We start from the raw sequence: 21,107 nt of genomic DNA on the forward strand, positions 1-21,107 counted from the left end.
CATAAATAAAACCAAAAGCTGTAATATACATCACTTAATAAAACAGTTTGTGCAGTTAATTATAAATACATGCTGGGATGTTATACGTGGGCCGAGTGTTTATTTTAAGTGGAGTCTTATTGTTCCAAGTTATGTTCCGGGTTTATAATGTTGCTTATGCAAGGAAAGCTACGCTGTAATGTAAAGTGTGGGAATGACGAGACGTATTGTTTTTGGATGTTATAACATAGGTGCGTATTTGTATATAGCACGTTGTCCTGTTCCCTATTGTGATTATTCATGGTGAACTCATACGACAGGTCCTACCCTTCCGGGTTGGTCTACGCTAATGCTTGTACCTACCCACTCAAATATAATAATGTTCATTCCAATACAAAGGCATAGGGAATGGCAGGTCAATGTATCCGTACAATCTGTCTACTCGTTTTCATTATATTGAACGTTATACTTCAAAGTGAAGGCGTGGGTATGTATTACAATGAACAATGTTCATATCTAAGCCTTACATTGAGTAATATGGTGATGTATTACAACAGATGCTTCAATAGTTTACAATGGAAGTGAGATCATGTTCTTTAATAAAACAAGGAAAACATTTGATGAATCTCGAAGTTCATGCCAAGCTATACATGGTGACTTATTGGTTATTAAGGAACAAGGCTTACAAGATGTTGTAACTCCTAATCTGGTAACTCCACCCGGACCTGGCGAGTGGGACACAGGTTATTGGATCGGTGCACAGCGTAAAGCAGGTAGGCCTAACTTGTGAATAGCCAGGCTAAAAGGCAAAACGAAGTTTGTCGTCGCAGGACCTTTTATCCCATATTAACCGCCAGGCGAAGTAGCATAGACAATGTTGCTTAGTGATCATGATGAAGGCTTAATATGACCTAACACATTCATAACGTCATTACACCCACAGAAGCTAATGAATGGCGTTGGATCGACGGAACAATTTTCTCAACAACAGTCGGTTACAACAATTGGATAGGTGTTGAACCTAACGCTAAAAAATCTACCACTGTGTGCGCTGCAATGACACCGTACCATGATATCAAGTATCACTCACATATTAAAAAGGGGGGTTGGTTGGACGATGTGTGCGGTAGAACCAAGTATTTGGTTTGCCAACGAGGTACGGTCGTTTATAATTACACATAATTGTGCTTTTAATTAAGAAGTTAATTTTAAATCTCAAACCATAAACCAGATCTTTGCTTTTCCGGACGTTGCAACAACGGTAGTTGTATCGCCATGGCAACCAACTATACGTGTAGATGTCACCCAGGATACGTAGGAAGTCATTGTGAGATAGGTAAGCAATTGTTATCATGGGGTTATTGTGGATAATTGGTGTCTTCTACAGACTTGTGTGCTTCGATGCCGTGTTTAAACGGAGGAACTTGCAACAAAGTCCCGAATAATTTCACTTGTTCGTGTTCGCCAGGGTTCATTGGATCAAAGTGTGAAACAGGTAAACTTGGATTACTCGCTTACTTTGATAAGTTACTACAAATATTTCTTGTCGTAAGTTGCACCATTTTAGTCAATCGTCATTCGTGGGCGTGGTTGTTGGTGAGTGACGCCTTTTCCTTCGGTTATATGTTGAGTTCGTAGAGGTTCTATAAGGTTGGCACCCGCATATCAAGATTCAGAACCATAACTTATAGAAACGTTTTGTTAATGTTTCAATATGCTCGAAAAATGCGTTTGGTGTCAGATGTGCCCCTAATGATATTCCATGTGAATGAGATCCTACGGTTCAGCACGCCGGAACGCTTGGTGTTTAGGCTTTACCAATTACTCCTAGTATGCCGCAGATAAAACAGTTGTGGCATTAACAGTGAGTTACTTGAGATCATACCGACAATTACTTCTACAGACTTGTGTGCTTCGATGCCGTGTTTAAATGGAGGTACTTGCAACAAAGTAACGAATAATTTCACTTGTTCGTGTTCACCAGGGTTCATTGGATCAAAGTGTCAAACAGGTAAATATGAATGACCAACATATCAAAGTCGCATGTGTGTTGTATTCATTACAGAACGATATTACGACGTGGGGAACGGTTGTGTGGTTCATATCAACAAAGTTGCATCGCAAGTAAAATCGTATGAAGATGCCAAGATGAAATGCAACTCCCTTCATGCGGGACTTGCCATCGTTAAGTCAAAGCAATCGCAAACCATTCTCAACCAACATCACCAACACTGGATGAACACCAACCCACTATGGTTGGGAGGAAGGCAAAGCAATTCATCATGGAGATGGTTGGATGGTAGCAACATAGTTGGCGCACCAGTATCCATGCTTCATGATGGTTGTTTATCGACAACCATAAACGGGAGTTGGTTGGTTGAGAATTGCACCAGAAGAATCGGGTATGCCTGTGAGAAACTTGGTGGGTGGTTTGTTATAATAACAATGTATGGTTGATGTATATGTTGTGTGTTAGTTGGTGGAGGGAAGTTATGTTCGCCATACAAGTGTGGGAACGGTGGGAATTGTACAGAGAGTGGATGCAACTTCTATTGTTCGTGCCCTCCTGGGTTTGGGGGATCGGTTTGCGAAATATCTCTTCAACGAAACTCAGGTAAACACTAACTTAACCATATTGTGTTCTACGATATGTATGTAACATACCATCTCTACCATATATATGTAACATAATATCTGCAGGGATGAAGTTTATTGTCTACGTCCTACCGGCTGTAGTGGTTACTGTTGTCTTGATATGTTTCGCGGTTCTTGGGATATTCATTAAACGAAGGTAATATATTATGTTCCTACTTAATATTCAAACTACTGCTTATACTTTACCATTGCTCACATGGTGTTTATACTTTGGTATATTTCGAAGACGCAACAAAGATTCAGAAACCATCGAAGAATTTGTTCCTGACTTAAATAATGAACATCCTTACCAAGGTATCAATAGTAATATTCACTATATCCAATAAACGAATAATAATGTAATGAGGTATAACTGCCCTGTCATAAACGTATTGCTCTTAATTTACACTTAAATCTGATATACATGTAAGATACTTAAAGCATTCACGTGGGTATAAGTACTATGGTTAACCGTCAACATGAATAGATTTACCACAAACCATATGCTTATGTTTGACAGAGGTGGATTTCTCCCATGAAGCAGTTTATGCAAACGTCATCAACGAAGGTCAAGGCGGCAAGTGTCGAAGTGTTAAAGTGTCGAAGTTGACATCCATGTTAAAGGGATTGTTCAACGATGGTAGCAATAATTCCTTGAGTAAGGAATTTAAAGAGGTAGGCAGTTATATGCGATGTAATGAATGAATATGGTTTAAATTATCCTCCGGTTTGCGGGGCAACGACAGTCGTTATAACACGGGTGTTCTGTTTCATACACCTCGTGCCCGCTTACAAGTTACCACGTATATGTAACTTATTTATCCTTGCATGGCGGGGCAACGACAGTCGTTATAACACGGGTGTTCTGTTTCATACACCTCGTGCCCGCTTATGGTTACCATGTATGTAACTTATTTATCCTTGCATGGCGGGGCAATGACAGTCGTTATAACACGGGTGTTCTGTTTCATACACCTCTGCCCCTTTACGAGTTACCACGTATGTAACTTTGTAGGTGATTGTTTTAAACAACCTATTTGTGATCACTGGGTTAAAGCAATTAATGTTAAGTGTCTTGCTTAATAACAAACACACACAATTGTATCCTGTCTTATACTCGTCGAAATAACGCTATGGCACGGAGCCTGAGTATAATGACAACCGATGTTTTAGTTGACCGAAAACAGTGAAAGATTCGAAACATCCGTCGCTTCTTTACCTGAAAACAAACCAAGAAATCGCTTCAAGAATATTCTGCCTTGTAAGTAAAAAGTATGTCTGCCACTAACATAAAGTTGACCCAATGTTTTGTGCATTGTAGATGATCGTACACGAGTTGTGCTCTCAGATAAGGATGGTTACAGTGATTACATTAATGCAAACTACATAGACGTAAGATAATATATTCCTTATAAACTCTGGATTGTGAAATTTATACCAAGTGTCACCAGCAGTGTTACAAAGACATCAAGAAATATATCGCCACTCAAGGCCCTCTACCTAAAACTGAAGAAGATTTCTGGCGTATGATATGGGAGGTTGAGTCCACTATTATCGTGATGCTGACCAACCCTGTTGAAAACGACAAGGTGATCATGAATACTTGTTACTTGTGTCTTCCATGCATTGACAGTGCTGTTTCTTCCTGCTTATAAATTAAAAACTAAACTAGGTTTTAATGTAAACCATAGTTGTGTTAAAGTGATTAAATATACGCATTTTATGTAAAATATTCGGCTGCACCCTTTGGCCCCTATAGTTTCTTCTTCCAAGTCTTCGCCTGGGTTAAGCCAAGAAGTTCTTTAAAAATATGTTATGCTTGGTAGCAACAGCCATGTAACAACATATTAGATGTTATTTCTAAACTGTTAAGTTTATATTTTGCAGAAAAAATGTCACAAGTATTGGCCTGACTGCAACAAAGATAAATGCTTCACCTCCTTGCACGTTACATGCACTAGCGATGAAACGTTCGGTTGTTTTATTAAGAGGACATTTCAAGTTAATTGTTTTGATGTAAGATAATACGTTTATCTGTTCAGGGTAATATAAATAAGTGATAATTTTAGTTTTATGTAAACTGAAAGTGTTTTGATTAAACGTTTATTGTTGATGGTCTAAAATAAAAAATCACTATATTAGTTGCTGTTATATAAATAAACCTTGTTACAGGAGAGCCGGGTTATCACACAGTTCCATTACACAACATGGCCCGACCATAGTGTACCACATGTCACATCAGGGTTGCATAGATTCAAACAAGCAGTGCAAGATGAGCATGCTGATGGTAATCGACCTATTGTTGTTCATTGCAGGTAAAGGTTGAATAAATACAACGTACGTGGCCTTTAGTTGGCAGGTTGTGCACTGTTATGAACTCTACTGGCATTTATATAACCCAATTCACTGGTATGAGTGTTCGGAGTGTATAAGAAGACACCGATGTTATAAATTAACAGCGAGCATGGGGTGAATACACCATGTGTGTCTGGTGTATAAGAAGACACCCATGTTATAACTCGACAGCGAGCATGAGGTGTATGAATACGCCATGTGTGTCTGGTGTATAAAAAGACACCCATGTTATAACTTGACAGTCAGCATGAAGTGTATGAATACACCATGTGTGTCTGGTGTATAAGAAGACACCCATGTTATAACTAAATAGTGAACATGAGGTGTATATATAAACATTGATATTGATTGCAGCGCTGGTGCAGGTCGTACTGGAACCTTCATAGCCTTTGATAGTTTGTGTATGGAGATGAAGGAGAGTTCAACCATCAATGTTTACGAAACTGTGTTGAGTTTAAGGAAGCAAAGGATGGAGATGGTTCAAACACAGGTAGGTGGCAATGGTTAGTGGAACTAGAGAATACTGAACTTGATGCTGCTACCTATGTAAGCGTGTGTGTCATTGAAACTTAACGGCATTCATTCTCAGAATAATCACCTACAAAGTTACATACGTGGTAACTTGTGAGCGGGCAGGAGGTGTATGAAACAGAACACCCGTGTTATAACGACTGACATTGCCCTACATGAGAAGAAAATTAAGTTACATACATTCATACAACTTTAGTATGCCACTTATGTTTGATTTAATAGAAACAATACAAGTTGCTGTACAAACTATCAGCGGAGGTTCATGTGCTTGGTTCATCAGATATTCTCCTCATGAACATTGAAGCCAAGGTTAAGGAGTTGGAGAGGTATCAATGACGATCATTGTTGGGATGTTGAATTAATGTGTTGAGTGATAATTTAATTACATCTTAAGTGAAAGAGTTCTAGTCAATTGTTCTTTTTGTTATCAAACTTAAAGGGCCGACGTTTCGTCTGTCATATGGCGAGACATTATCAAGGTTTACCGTGTTCAAAAAGATACATACAGCGTCAAACTATATGCATGCATGCATCAAGATAACCACTATATCACGGCGCTGCTTATAATCACATTGTGTTTATCAGGAAAGATGGCAAGGAGTCTGGTTTCGCTCTTGAGTTACAAAAACTTGAATCCCTTCAGTTTGAGGAACACCAACTAGAATACGCTGTTGAGAACAATGACAATGACATCATTGTACCATGTATGTTAGATAGTTTTGCTATTGTTACATATTAAACATAGTTTTTATTCTGCTGCTGTAGTTGTTGTAGGAATAAAACATTTTAGGAGCTGATCTTCTGTCAAAACAAAAAAGTAAGAGGTAAAATTTTACTGAGGCCAAATAAATAATAAAGTAGGCCTATAGCGTGGTAGCGTTGGGTTTGATATAATGTTTATTTATATGCCGGATATCCTAAACATATTTCATGTTTGTTTGTAGACGATCATTCACGAATTACTCCTGGGGTGATTGGCTCTGCTTCTTACTACAATGCTTCGTACATTGAGGTAACGTAAATTATCATCTGCCAAGTTTACAATATATCTACACATAGTAGGTCGGGGTGTTTCCATTCGGATTGTTTTTTCATTTTTTGAGGTAAAATGATAAAGTAGGTTGGGGTAAGATGGTCCATGTTTTCATTTACTTTTATCGTCCCAGTTGGTAGTTAACAGGGAAAATTTATCGAAATATATAACCGTATACTAACCATTCAAAAAGAGCGTTATTTATATTCACAAACACGATTGGGAAATATGGGATATTATGTGCTAACGGTACCCATATTACATCATAGTACTACAATATACATTTTACCCCACAATACTACATACAGGGTTACGGACAAAATGAATTGCAGTTCATTGCGGCCAAGGGTCCCACAACACAAACGAAGGAAAACTTTTGGTCGGCTCTTTTATCAAACCAGGTGCATACCATTGTCTCCCTGAGAACAATTGATGAGGTAATAAAGAGGTAATATGACGAAATAACATCTAGATAATTAATTTATAAATACGCAGGAAAACAACCACAGGTGGTTCCCCACTTTAGAAAGTCCCTGTTTGAAATATTGTGACGTCACAATCAATTTGTTGGAAGAGGTCGAAACAGGAAGTGACGTCATTGAACGTAAACTGGAAATTTGTCAAGGGAAAAGTTTGGTGAGTTTTGTTGATAAAATATTGGGTTTATGATGTTGTGCCGTGTAAGGAAGTTTCATACCTCGTGCCCGCTTACTAGTTTTCAAATATGGTGTTTGGGGTAAAAATAGACATCTTTAGCACACAATATACAAATATCCTGAATATGTTAAAGACAACATGTTCTATCTTACCCCACCCAACTGTATATAACTTTGTGGGTTTAAATGTAGTGGGAAAAAATACTTGGTAGCGTTTTATAGCGGCATTTTTCATAGACATATATTTTTTTAAATGTGAATTATACAATAACTCAACAAACTATAATAAAATAGAAAATACACGACACGTATGTTCATAATCTTTGTGTTGGCAGAAGTTGGAGATGGATTTTTATCAACTAGTTAGTTGGTCGGTTGATACTGTTCCTAACAACGCCCAAGATGTGATCCAACTTATAAAGAAGATACAAGAATCCAGGAATGATAAGAAAGGGAAGGTGGTAGTTTATTGCAGGTAAGCGTTATACCGTTTGTGGCTGGGTAGCTTCAGAAGATATGGTGGTTTATATGAAAGAATGTCACTTATGTAACCTCGCATGGCTAGGTAACGACAGTAAGTTTACCACGTATGTAACTTTATAAGTGATTGTTTTCTATATGGCTGACAAATTAGAAATAATTGAAGATTCTTATTAACCTAGCGATGGTGGCAGCCGCACGGGAGCGCTCTTGTGCGTCTTAAACTTGATGGAAAGAGCGAAGGTTGAAGGAAAGGTTGACGTTGTTCGTGAACTGAATGACATGAGGAGCATGCGAAGGGGAATGGTCTGTAGTGAGGTGAGATGTTAAGGTTTCTATAAATGTGTGCATAACTTAGTTTATGTGTTAGAGTCTCGTTGCTACCATTGGGGGCATGTGTGTGCAAGACAATTAACGGCAATTGCTCCAACCCAGTGGTGCAATTACCTACAAATTTACATGCGTGGTAACTCGTAGGCTAAGTGGACATGAGGTGTATGAAACAGAACATACGTGTTCTCAACTGTTGTTGCCCACCATGCGAGGATAAATAAGTTACATTCAGTACATTCAATCTACAGTAGTTATAACTAACGTGTTGTCCTCAGCTTTTGTACAGATACATTTATTATTGTATGATGGAGTTCGCCGCATCATTTAGTGCCTACGCCAACTTTAAAGGATGATTACTGCTTTGTGGTTGTAGAAAAACAAAAGTATCGAACTATATACAAAGCCTGGTAACCACGTATATACAATGGTAAACATTCAGTGTTATTTTAAAACGTTTCCTAATAGTTTTAACTGCCCATTTTTTGTTTGAATCTTTGCAATCCATAAGTATAAGCACTTTACAACATTATAGTTATCTTTATGTTTGATAATTTTGTACTATTTAATTTGTAACGCATTGACATGACTTTGTTTGATAGGTATAGTAACCACGCTTTTAACCGTCTAATTGAAAATATGATTTATACATAAGCGTGTTTTACAACTGTCGTTTTGTCGCTATATTCCACCTTGTGTTTTATGCGTTATTGAGCACGGTAGTGGTCATATAGATCCTTTTTCGTCGAACAGTTGTTCTTGTTATTAGGGCGATTGATTTCCGCAATTATCTCAATTCTCAATTCTAGCATTTATTCTTTAATCTATTGATTGAAATCAAATCATATAATATATTTATAATTTTTAGGCTAAATTTTTAGATTGAAAACCGCACAATTAGCGTGTGTGCACCGAAGCGTATAGACGAGTGCCTTTTTCCTATCGTTATCTTCGGTATAAACACCGCGTCTCTCGTTTCTTCGCGCTTTTAGTCACCAATGGCTTTGTTGGTTACTTTTGATTTGTTTTTGATCGATCTCAGTCGACCATTGTAGTAATAGGGTTAATTAATACTATGCTAATTAGTTTATACCGTGCTCACGCATTAGATCTGTGTGATCTCTTGTTCTATCGTAAACAAGAGACAAATAACAAAGTTACGTTATGTATACAATAAACAAAGTTATGCTATGTGTATATGGCAAACTTTGCGCAGCCCCTTCCACTGAACCTAGTTTTCCACGAAGGCAAAACAGCTTACATATTAATATAGTGTTGATGAATATTGTATATTTATGTTGTATTGAATCGATGTATGTTTTCAATCACAAAAGCGCGGCAAAATGCAAGTTATTATTATTTTGAACAAACTTCTATTGTTAGGAAATATTTAAAGACTATAAACAATCAGAAAAAAACCCTAACGACAATGTTTTGTGGACGCTCATCGCTACAGTTTATTTAAAGGTAAGTCTGTGTATTATTGCTTTCCTTGCATTTTTAATGTCACTCGATTAGTTTGGGTTATCACAGACAAAAAGTTTCGTAAAGACTTCGTGCGTTGTTTTGTAGAATTTGTTTTAATTGAATTTAAATGTGATTTTTGCAAGTTTTGTACAATTTTAACTTGGCTGTTTTTACTTGGATACAACAGTAGTTTTGTTGTGTCATTGTAGTGATCGACGTGTGAAAGCGGGCGATAATAATGTTATCGTTGTAATTCCATGTTTAACGATGCTGTATGTTTACTGGTTTAATGATATTGTGTGAGTCCACGTACCGATGCCTGACAACGGAAACTGTCACAATTTCCTAGCCGTTTCCTAATTAAGATGCGTGGCTGCTGGCATTGTGTGTGGACTATGCCCAATGGTGAACTATGCTCAATACCCAGACATTGTATCTGTATTGGCGTTATGTGTGACTGGCGGTAAGCCTGGAGGCTGACGTGTTCCCTTCTTCTCACAACTCTCGTCTGTATAAAAGATGGGTGCGCCATGTTTCGGGACGCCTTGAGCCACAAACTCTGTTATCGTATCGTTACGTCACTGTCAAGTTACTAATAAAGGAGTTATTAAGTGTTGATCTGGTTCCAAATGATCTGTGATTAAACGAGGTACAGCATCTAGTACGCGCGAAGAGGAGTACGATAGGACCAGACCCAACACATAACCAGATTATATTATTTATAGTTTTGCTGAAATATTAATATGTACTGATATTCAACCAATTATTATGTGTGTTAGATAGTCCATCAAGCTCCCTTTTGACTTACATTTATTTAAAAAACATTTATTTAAATTATCTTTGCTATAAGGAATTTCTTAACAACTGAATATGATGTTGCATTTATTACCATTGTTTTAAAACATAAGAACTACCACACCACCAAGAGCTGATTATTTCACAGTATATAGATCGATAAAACAACTCTGACTAAACGCTAACAATAACTGTTGTTTGAGATAAATTAGTTGACAAAGTTTTATTCGAGCGTTCAAACATAATTTAGTTGCAAGTTGTAAGATAACACAGCGATACTAACAGCATGCAGTTAGAACAAATCAGCTTGTTGTTATTTATGTACAATATTAGAAACACAAAGTTTGGTTATGGTGAAAGTGGTAATCCAGCTCTGTACGTGATATCTCTAATGAATGTCCATGTTGGCGATGCATGGCAATCATTACATGGAGCCTCAACAAAATTTGTGTCGCCTTTAATTCCAATAGGAGTGCTTACCAACTTCTTTCCTATGATGGTAAGATCGTACATGTAACTGTAACAACCCTTGATCAAATCCGGTTTCCCACCAAACCCTTTCTCTAAACATTTAAGCAAGGTTGTGTAAGCATTGTTGAACTCCTGGTTAAGTCTCCAAGCCTTTGTGTTCTTATCGTACATCCCGTTTTGGGGGTCACGTACTAATGGCCAAACCCCATCTTCCCGGAACGGAATGTCCAGGCCCCCAAAACAATAATTCTCATCGGGCCCAAGATCGTTATGACAATCCTGCCCGGTAATGTTCATGCAAACCAACCCTGCATTCCAACCATCTGGAACTTTCATTTTAACGACCTGCTTCTGGTTTGCAATCTCAAGGAACCGATAATAATGAGACTTCTCTGGGTTCGGATTTTTCTTGGTTTGCTCCCCAATGAATGGTGTACATGCGCTACCCCCTTCACCCTGGTACACGATTTCAATCACTGCTTCAATTGCTCTTTGAAGGTCAATGATGGGAAACAAGGGTTTGTACAATGTACTTATAGGGATGCTACCATCGGAGTTTGCTGCTGCTGCATTTTTAATATTATCCTCTGGGTTGAGCCATTGCTTCATGTCCACTTGTTTTGAAACATCCCCTGTAAATATTGTTGGTGACGAATCTGACGCAGGATTCTTGATGGCATTGAGTTGCGTGCATGATTCAATTACTGATGTAAGCAGGGCAGCTTTTAGATAAAATGATCCGATCGTGTTTGTTTCTTCAGTGTATATCTCATTTAAGTACATGGTGGAATAATTTTTAACAGTGGCCCAGAATTCTAATGGACTTAAACTCAAAGCATCAATAAATGGAGCCTCTGTTTTCTTGTATTCCGACTTCTCATAATCATTTAACAGAAGCTGCATGTGTTCTGAGGTTGGTATTGTATTTCCTAGAAAACCGCCCAGATCTTTCCACAGTCGAGCCAATGCAAAGAACACCTGGATAAAACACATGTGGATGATATGAGATGGAGCAGAAATACTAATTAAATCCAGGCATGCCTCTCTACATATATTAGAACTATGTTAACATATTGTGTCTGTATATAATGTGGGAGTCTAATGTCCGCAGTAAACTAGAATTATATCAGTGGATGAGTTTTCAAAGGAATCAATTTCATTTCTTTTGGCCTAAATAAATAAAAAATACCAAATAAGTATAATTTATTTATTCTGGCGTCTACTCCTTACAAATTGTTCTTTTTTATTTGCCGGCGTTTCAATCTTCGCAAACAAATCTCGCGCCAATCCTGGAGACATGGGCTCGATTGAGACATAAACTCCAGGTATCAAGTCAAAGATGGTGCCAGATCCAAGAGGGGTGGGGTATTGTGGTAACATGGCAATGTTGGTCAAGTTCACTGTACCCCCAATCTAATAGATATGAATATTCGTAAGATGGGAAAACAGTTGTTAAAAGATTGGTCAATATTTGTAGGGACATAAAAGTTTCACTGCTATCAATGCATCCATGGTTACTTGAATGGCTTTTGGACAAAAGGTTACAAGGCTACTAACCGGGAATGAACCATGCATAATGGAACACCAAGGTGCTGTTTTTTCGTATCCTCAAGTTATTACATTTAATTGGTGCGTTGTTGTTGGTATGTGTACTCAGATTTTTTACAATATGGATGCATGCCTACCCATGGTATATGCATATGAGAGCATCTATGTTATAACAACTTACTGAATTCATGAAGTTAGCAGCCAGTGAAAGATGAAGCATCTCTTCCACGAACACCGACTTTATAATCCCAGCAACTTCAACATTTCTACCAAACTCTGTTTGCAAACTCAACCATGCAGTTACATAAGGGGGTATAGTGGTTAACTCAGTAATGATTGCCGCTTGCCCCAACCTTCGAAGTTCAGCCACTTGGGCAGGGATGGCATCGGGATTGCATGAATATGTATTTACTGCAAAGGTTGTGTGGTTAACACAGTAACTGCTAGTTGTGGTTAAAATAGAATCTCTAGTTAGACATCAAACTTTTAAATGTTTTTGCAAGCTTGTAAACATTTTCGTACAGTCCATAAATCCAACCTATTTATTTGCACATGGAAGAAAATAATAAACAATATGGAGGGTGTTTCTGTTTCATACACCTCGTGCCCGCTTATGCCATGTATGTAACATTGTGTGGTTCATCTACTGATTGTATAACACTTACTATTATGCTCATCTGGTGGGTAACTGTACGGCATGCCGGTGTCCATCCAAGTCTTGATCAGCCTTTGTTTGCTCTTTGATAAATCACGCGTGACTGGCATATATCTATAGCATCCACAATTTTGTTGTCATGATTGTATTTAAATAAATAAATAGTATTGCACTGATGTCATTTTATTAAAATGATCTAAGCATGATATTGAATATATAGTTGTAGGATTATGATACCACCTTGGATCTGAGATATTTAATTCAAACATCGCGTATTCCAACATAGCATTATTTTTCCTAATGTCCCTGTATGAATGCAAGTCTATTATCCCATTCTTCCACATAACAGGGTACAGGTTGTAATATTGGATGAAAATATCTGCAGGGTTTGTATGTTATTAGTATGTCCATGAACATGGGGTGGAGTTTACACCCAAACCCGCTCAGTGTTTACTAGGGATGCACATTACAGAATAATTAGGTATTCTAGGATATCCTAGAATACTTTATTTCGAATCTAGAATTCCGAATCTAGAATTTCGAATCTTTTTATATTTATAGGAAAAAATAAGTTTACCCACATAAGTCAGTTTATTGACTCTTTCATACCCGCCTTGTTGGAACATGAGCTGTAAAATGATCAAAAATTGTACTATTGGGTAGTTTTTGCTTCATGAAACGTATAGCAGGTTATGAAAAGACGTTACGAAACGTTTACTCTTGAAAGTCCCACAAACACAAAAATATTTTTTTTCAAAATTAATAAGTTTCAAAAACTGTTAATATAGTATATGAGATGACGTGTAATTACGTTATTAAACAGAATACCGAATCCCGTAATTAGATTCGAATACAAAAGGATTCGAATCTCACGGATTCGAAATTCTGTAATGTGCATCCCTAGTATTTACCTCTAACATCAAACCATGTTGGTTTATCTTTTACTTCAACTTCATCATAAACCTTAGTGATCGGTTTTAAAGTATCGATGTTTATTATCTTGCTTCCATCTTTCTCACATTCTGCTTTCTTAGGGTCACCATCTGTTGCGGAAGGATTAAAATAACAAACAGCCGCCCTCATGTTGGATGGATCTTCAGAGTCCAAGTACCTGGTGATATATGTTAATGAAATACGGAACCAAATTGAGGTCACATACAATTATAGTGTCTAAGTTTAAGATAAAATCGATTTAACTTCTGTAAATTTAACAGTAAGGGTAAACTTTTAAACTATATGACACAGCAATACTTGGTTTATGCTGTCAAATGAATTTTAATGAAGAAAGAGTGAATTGTTTGGGTGCAGCACTTTTATCTAATACCCATAGCGTCTTTTATCGACCGTTGTTTTACTGATAATTTCCATCATTATTTTAATTGATCCGGTCTTAACCATTGTATTCAAAGAAATAAATAAAAATTTATATTATGTTTGTAACGCACACCAAACATGTTTAACTCACTTGTAAAACACCCGCATTGGATAAATTTGCCCGTCTAAACCACAACCACGCGGACTGTTTGGATTCTTTACAGCAGTAACTGTGAAGGTGGTTCTCCCATCATTGTCTGTTGGTGCAGGTTTGCTTATTGATATCACATCAAGAGGCACAGACAACTCACTGTGATGGTAGAGGTTACAAACAGGGTTTACAGATACAGTGGTGTTGATATAACAACTCCGGTCACTTGCTTTTGATAGTCCTTAAATTGTGTATAACTCAGGTCAAGGTGCATAAAACATGGATTTTACTGCCCATAAGTGGTTACTTGTAAGCGGACAAAAGGTGTATACAACAAAACACCCATGTTATAACGACTGTTGTTGCCCGCCAAGTAAAGTTACAGTCGTACATTCTTTCATTCCTATGTTGAAACATGACAGCCCATATATAAATCCAGACATGTTTAAATAACTCACTTATGGCATGTTGGTCTTCCACAGTCTGTTGAGCTGTTTGCAGCAACAACTCCAATATCCAAAGAAGCTCCAACCACTGGCCGTCCTAACTTGGTCACGAACGCTCCAAACTCAGCTTGCTCACCAACATTTAACTTCCTTCCAAGGTTGTTCGTCAACCCAATTTGAATTCCATGCTCTGGCTCCACTGCTACCAATGTTCTGTTGCATTGGGCGTATGTTAAACTACGGTGCAACAAGAATAAATAATAGTAGTTTTCAAATGATAACAAACTCATGATCAGCAGATGTTTCGGCCTGTAACTTGGTTGATAGTAACCTGATGATGAACGAGGTTACTGTCTGGATATACTAACTTATGATCAATAAATGTTATTTAAAAGATTTCCTTTTACGTCAGACTTTCTATGTTGCCATTTTTACTGTTATCAATTACCTTTTTTTCTTGCCATCTTCCATGTAAATAACCAACCGGTGATTTATGTCAACAATGGTGCTCTGGAATCTCAAATCAGTAATTCCCCCATACACGTTATACCAGGCCCCATCGTTCAGTTTAATTGGTTCAATACTTAATGGAGTTATACAATCAAGGTTTTCTGCTCTGGATTTGAAGAAGTATTAATAAATAAAAGAAATATATTAGATGTGGCATGGTGCATGAATAAGTTAGATTATTAGAAGCATCTGGTCATTCCAGGACATCTTGCTGCAGCATCAAATTTTGAACAGAGTCGGTGTCAAGTCAATTGGTTTATATATATAGTGGATCCTGGATCGGACTAATTTTCCATAAAAGTAATATCATACTAACGAGCAAATAAAAGGCAAGATTCCCAGATACATTGAAGCAGAAGTATCAAAGTTTCCATCTAAATCTGCTTCAAATATCATGCTTAGATCAATTGAAAGTAGTGCATGTTTCGAATTATCCACATAGCAAAAGGGGGCCGGGGCTAAGTTGGGATTCTCCGCAATCAACAACCTTTCGCCCGTCGTTTCCAGAGGATCGAGGTCGGACGTCAAACCTGGGATATGAAAGCTTCTGTAGTTGCCGAGCCCGATTATGCTCGTTTACTATGCAATAAACTCTATACATTTCTCTGTTATGGTAGCGCGGACGTTGGAAAGGCTGCTGCATATACGGTTCCTGGTTGAATATGAAATCGTAAATTGTGGTCTAACTTCTCTACCGTAGTTGAGTTGAATATAATTAACTAATCAGTTGAATAAACGATATTAATCACCGATGCTTCCGGTGATTCTTGCGTTGTGGGAGAATTGATCGTACAGATCGAGAACGAAACGTATCGACAACGTGTCTACGGATTTGAACATCTTTTTGTAATATTCGCTCTCCCATTCTACGTCCGTCAGTTTGCTGTAAAATATTTTTGATAGTTGTTGGTTAATTCTCGTAGTAATTATGTAACTGTTCTATGGTTTACATTTTGACGGTCATCCATATAACTAACCTTTTATACCTCCCTGCGAGGCCCACAGTGTAGCCCTTGCCTTCCGTATTCGATGTTGTGTTCCTGACGCTCATGCGTTGCAGTCGAGACGGTGTGAACTTTCCCCTAAACATCCCGGGTATATGCACAGTTAAACCCCAAAACCCGGGAACTATTTGCCAATCAACGTCAAAGTCCACCAACACAGCGGTTGTTGCGCCTGACATACAAGTATCAATGTCACCCAGAACGCAAATATAAAAAGTACAAACTGGTACACAATCATATCCGTTTAAAACCAATCAAATCGCTCTGTTATGCTTCGACTAGGGGTCAAGGCTTAGTATAATTTAAGCACGCTCAATTAACATGGCAAAGAAATGCGAATGAAAAGCAAACCAACTGTGTTGTTACAACAAAACGACAGTCGTTATATAGAATCGAAATTATGTTGTAACATTAGCTTCTCAACCCAATACGTAAGCAAGCAGATTTACACCTTTCAACACAGCTCCAACGATAGCGTCTGTTGTGCTACAACGACCATTAGATGTGCACGTAGAAGTTACGGTTGTGTTGTAAAATCTAAAATGGTTGCCACCGTCTGGGTTCCAATTGTTTCCTTCAGTTGGGTATCTGTTGTATCGATTTGTCTGCAGGACACAAGGTGTGTTCTGTTTGCTTGGAATTGACAAAAAATGTCCAAAACATGAATTCGGTATTTTTTTATATATATATAGTACTGTTGGGTAAAATGGTTATCGTTAGCACATAATATCCTATAATTCCTGATCGTTTTTTAACAAATAGCAACGCTCTTTAATAGAGTCATGAAGATACGATTATATGATTCTAAATGTTATACGTTTACTACCAATCGGGACGAGAAAGGACTTCTTAACATCGCCCATCTTACCCCAACCTTCTTGCATATAAACCTTATTTCAATTGGTTTGAAAGGCGGTGCGATCTTAATGTACTCGATATAAGGCTATCGGACAAACTGTGTTCTATATAATCCTTACTTCGTGCCCAACTATTACGTAGTCCTTTGACAGTTCACTAACGGAGAAGAATTCGTTGTCAAAAGTACATTTCTGGTTATTGTTTGTGCTGGCGTCAAAGTTGATTTCTCCTCCAAAGTTAACTCGAGGAAACCCAAGGTAGCCTGCCAATTATAACTAGTTGTGAACCATGGATCACTTGAATTGCGCACACGCTGAATTTCGAAAATATTCGAATCAATGTGGATTTGACCGAATGAGTAAACGAATGTAACTTATTTGCACGTGCATGGCAGGGAACAACAACCGTTATAACAGCTGTGTTCTGTTCCATGCACCTATAGTGCCCGCTTAGAAGTGATCACTTATTTATTTTTTTCTGTATCAATCACACTTACTAGAGTATGGAGACATTGGTTTAGCAGGCGTTGTTTCCATTGGTGTCAATTCCTCGGTTTCTTTGGGTGGTAGTCGCTTAATACAACGGGATGACTCGCATAGTTTTACTCGACCTGTTGAATTTAAATGGCACATACAGTTAGCATATTCTTCGAGTGAATTAAACCAAGACAAACATTCTACTCAACTTAATCTTTTCAACATAAGTAACATTTAAACTTAAACCATAAACAACATTTGCAATCTAGTGCTCAGAAAATGTTAACAAACAAACAAAAATCAAATTTTGTTTTTGTTTGTTAGCCTTGCTTTTTTCGGTTACGTATTTTGTGCTAAATCCGGACTGTTGATTCGTTACAAAAATTGTCCACCTTCATGCGATCAGGGCCATGTTTACGGAGTTTACCACGAACTTCTCACCTTTACTTTTGTCGCCACCTTCTGCGTTGTTACATTCGCCATCTGGCGGACGATCTGTCATGTAATCTCAACATAATTGGTATTTATCTCTTTGAATACGAAAAACGAAGATCAATTTAATTAAAACCACAACAGTAAAACCAAAGTCGGTACAGCATGGTAAAACCAATTGAGTTAAAGTGTCAAATTGAACCGTGAATGCTACTCGTTTAACACTTTGGTCTACAATTCAGAACCCATTCTTCATACACAGCACGTATTATCCACCTACCACTTTCACAGCGATTCCCAATGAAACCCGCTTTACATTTACATCGATATTTCTTGAACCCATCTCGAACACAAGTTCCACCATGTTTGCAATATTCCTCATGATCACTACATTTATCAAAGTCTGTTGATGTTTTAGAAGTTTAATGTTAAAAATAAAGCCCCTTTGGGTCTATATAAATTATTAAGAAGACCAGATTAAAACGGGTGCGTGTTTTACGTTGTCATTGAAGTGTAAGTGTGAATTTTTTTAAATACGCGTACAGATTAGAAGTCGGTTTAAAATTACCGCGGTTCTACGCGGCATATAACATGGCGTTTGTAAATAATATAGCTCAAAACAACCACCCACAAAATGACATACTTGTAAGCGGACACGAGGTGTATGAATTAGAAAACCTGTGTTAACGACTGCCGTTATCCCGAGCAAGTTATGATAAACATACGTAAGTCGGGTAAACCTGCACAGAATGTGATATAAAACCGTTGACCCTGGTCTGTCGTTGAACCGCTTGTATTAAAAGTTAGGAAGATCTTCATAAAATCAACGTCAAGGAAGTTTTCGTTCGTTTTCAAAGTCTTTCTTCCGTTCTCTACAACGGTGATTCCCCCATCAATCTGTCCATTTACGGTGATGTCCCTGTTGTGAAATTACAGAATAAATGGTGAATGTAATTTTATCTTGGCAGGGCAACGATAGTCGTTGTAACACGGCGTATGCACGGGTGTTCTTCATACACCTCATGTCCGCTTACAGCATGTATATAACTTTGCCTGGGAAAAGTTAAGAAATGGCGTTACCGTGTTAAATGAGCTTACCCGGTAACATTAAGCAGTCCATTGCTGAGTGTTTCGGCGGCTTTCCCGATGATGAAGGTTGATGGTTGGTCGCCGATGTTAAAATCTTGAAAACTTAATCGATAACCTGTAAATACGTGAGGATGAGGTGTAAGACACTCATGTTGCAACTCGACAGTGAGCATAAGGTATGCCCACCTGCCACTTTGCGCCCCCAACCCCCAGCATCAACCACCCATCCCTTCCTTCCCTCTCCAAGCTCCGGGGTTGGTTGGGGGTAACATGGGGAAGCAACAGCGCCGCATGGTGACGAGACATGGATCCTTTCCACAGATCGAGGGTCGTTACAGTTGAATGATTCTGAAATATTACGTCATAAATTTAATACGTCATATGTTGATTACGTCATAAGTCACAATAAAGCGTCAATGTTGCGACAAAGGTTTTGTTTTAATTCGGATATTGCATTCACCGCATTAGTATAAACACAAAGCGTGTATCATGATGTTGCGTGTCTGTGTAGTTGGATCCTTATTTTACGAAGTTTGCACGAACCACGCGTTGGAGGTGCCGGGGATAAAACCTAAAGAATATTAACTTTTTGAATTGATCCTCTTTCCCACTCATTTTACACATAGCATGTTTTAACGACTGTCGTTTTTCTGCTAATTCCCTTCTCTTTGTTGATTTGGTTTTCGCTATAGTATTCGAAGAGATAATTAAATAAAAGTAATTTCTACCACACATGGCGCTTACCAACGACCTTGAACTGAGCTCCACTGCTCCCGTAATACGTGCTTAAAGTCACCGCAACAGCAAACATGGCTGCAGTAAAATAATCCCAATCCATATTGAAGTTTTGCTATCGATCCGGCATCAGAGAAAACTTAAATTAAACTTAAAAATATCTTCAGACGGCTGGAAAGAATAAAACAGACAGAAAGGGTGAAATTGAGAAATACTTTCTATAAATTAACATTCTTAGTAAAAAAATCGGGTTATTATACACCTTTAACCGCATCTATTATTTTCAAAACGAAATAGAAAATCTACGTTGATTTTAAGCGACGTTTAAACACGGTTGCCCATGAAACGAGATGCGCTATTGTTATCATCTTACAAACTGATGGCGGCGTCTAATTTACTTTATTTACTTCTCTTTCAAACTGACTCAGCTACTCGTGTACGTAAACATTAAGGCGGGTTCACACTACGGGCGGTAAAAGCGCTGGCGATGGGTGAGAGCGATTGTCGGTCGACAAAGGATTCACACACAATGTAAAATCGCCTGGTATCCTGTTCTGTTTGGCGGGAAATTGGAAAATAAATTTAATATTTTTACCGTAAATATGCGATTAAGTAGAGGAAAATACCCAGAAAAGAATATAATTTCGTTTAGCAGGCGTTAGATTTTAACATTTTTAACGCAGACGCCGAATTTATCAAGGAATTGACTAATGTTATATGGTGGGGTGGGAAAGATAGGACACCTTTAGCACAGAATATATAAATACCCTGGTCGTGTTTCAAACAATTAACATCGGGCTGTGAAAGTCGCGAGGACAAGGTTTTATAGTTCCTTGAATGTTCTTTGTTTACTACCAAAATGTACGAGAAAATCGAACGAAAAGGTGTCCCATCTTCCCCCATCCTACTATAGTAGGGTGGGTGAAGATGGGACACCATTTCACTCTATTTTCTCGTCTCATTTGGTAGTAAACAAGAAATATTTAAAGAATTATAAAACCGTATCCTCACGACTTCCATAGACCGTTGTTAATTGTTTGAAATACGATTAGGTTGTTTGGGTATTATGTGCTAAAGGTGTCTCACCTCCCCCCAGCCTACTATAACTGTCGTTAAAACACACCTGCGGTAAAACATATACACAACTCATTGGGTAAA

The 21,107-nt window shown here is 37.9% G+C and overlaps 2 protein-coding genes across 7 annotated transcripts; one reads left to right on the forward strand and one right to left on the reverse strand.

Moving 5' to 3' along the window:
* The first annotated feature begins 268 nt into the window (after nt 1-268).
* Nucleotides 269-15,502, forward strand: LOC149730433 (receptor-type tyrosine-protein phosphatase S-like). 5 transcript variants are annotated; one of them, XM_089885990.1, is made up of 27 exons: nt 269-466; nt 537-752; nt 923-1,135; nt 1,211-1,315; nt 1,367-1,474; nt 1,883-1,990; nt 2,045-2,401; nt 2,456-2,593; nt 2,680-2,770; nt 2,861-2,928; nt 3,134-3,288; nt 3,787-3,874; nt 3,935-4,005; nt 4,068-4,202; nt 4,501-4,629; nt 4,786-4,928; nt 5,323-5,458; nt 5,722-5,825; nt 6,085-6,203; nt 6,444-6,511; nt 6,841-6,969; nt 7,028-7,168; nt 7,527-7,663; nt 7,851-7,986; nt 8,277-8,428; nt 13,969-14,084; nt 14,882-15,502. In XM_089885990.1, exons 1-25 carry the CDS (start codon nt 388-390, stop codon nt 8,352-8,354), a joined length of 3,252 nt encoding a protein of 1,083 aa, XP_089742116.1. In that variant the 5' UTR covers nt 269-387; the 3' UTR covers nt 8,355-8,428; nt 13,969-14,084; nt 14,882-15,502. The 5 variants fall into 5 exon arrangements, with proteins under 5 accessions (XP_089742116.1, XP_089742118.1, XP_089742117.1 ...); XM_089885988.1 differs by having other exon boundaries at nt 277-466; nt 7,524-7,663; XM_089885989.1 differs by having other exon boundaries at nt 277-466; nt 7,524-7,663; nt 13,969-14,048.
* Nucleotides 10,335-20,100, reverse strand: LOC149730434 (uncharacterized). Of its 2 annotated transcripts, none has more exons than XM_089885981.1 (21): nt 19,959-20,100; nt 19,401-19,562; nt 19,224-19,329; nt 18,866-19,044; nt 18,406-18,528; nt 18,135-18,188; nt 17,714-17,827; nt 17,337-17,479; nt 16,811-16,964; nt 16,333-16,531; nt 16,105-16,238; nt 15,672-15,885; nt 15,294-15,461; nt 14,858-15,058; nt 14,400-14,558; nt 13,846-14,045; nt 13,175-13,313; nt 12,945-13,048; nt 12,461-12,690; nt 11,962-12,144; nt 10,335-11,709 (listed from the first exon to the last, which is right to left on the reverse strand). In XM_089885981.1, the coding sequence occupies exons 1-21, from the start codon at nt 20,050-20,052 to the stop codon at nt 10,609-10,611; spliced, it is 4,161 nt and encodes a 1,386-aa protein (XP_089742107.1). In that variant the 5' UTR covers nt 20,053-20,100; the 3' UTR covers nt 10,335-10,608. The 2 variants fall into 2 exon arrangements, with proteins under 2 accessions (XP_089742107.1, XP_089742108.1); XM_089885982.1 differs by having other exon boundaries at nt 11,473-11,709; nt 11,955-12,144.
* Between the last annotated feature and the right edge of the window lie 1,007 nt (nt 20,101-21,107).

This window comes from Ciona robusta, chromosome 10 (assembly GCF_009617815.1).
Source record: "Ciona robusta chromosome 10, ASM961781v2".
Taxonomy (NCBI): domain Eukaryota; kingdom Metazoa; phylum Chordata; class Ascidiacea; order Phlebobranchia; family Cionidae; genus Ciona; species Ciona robusta.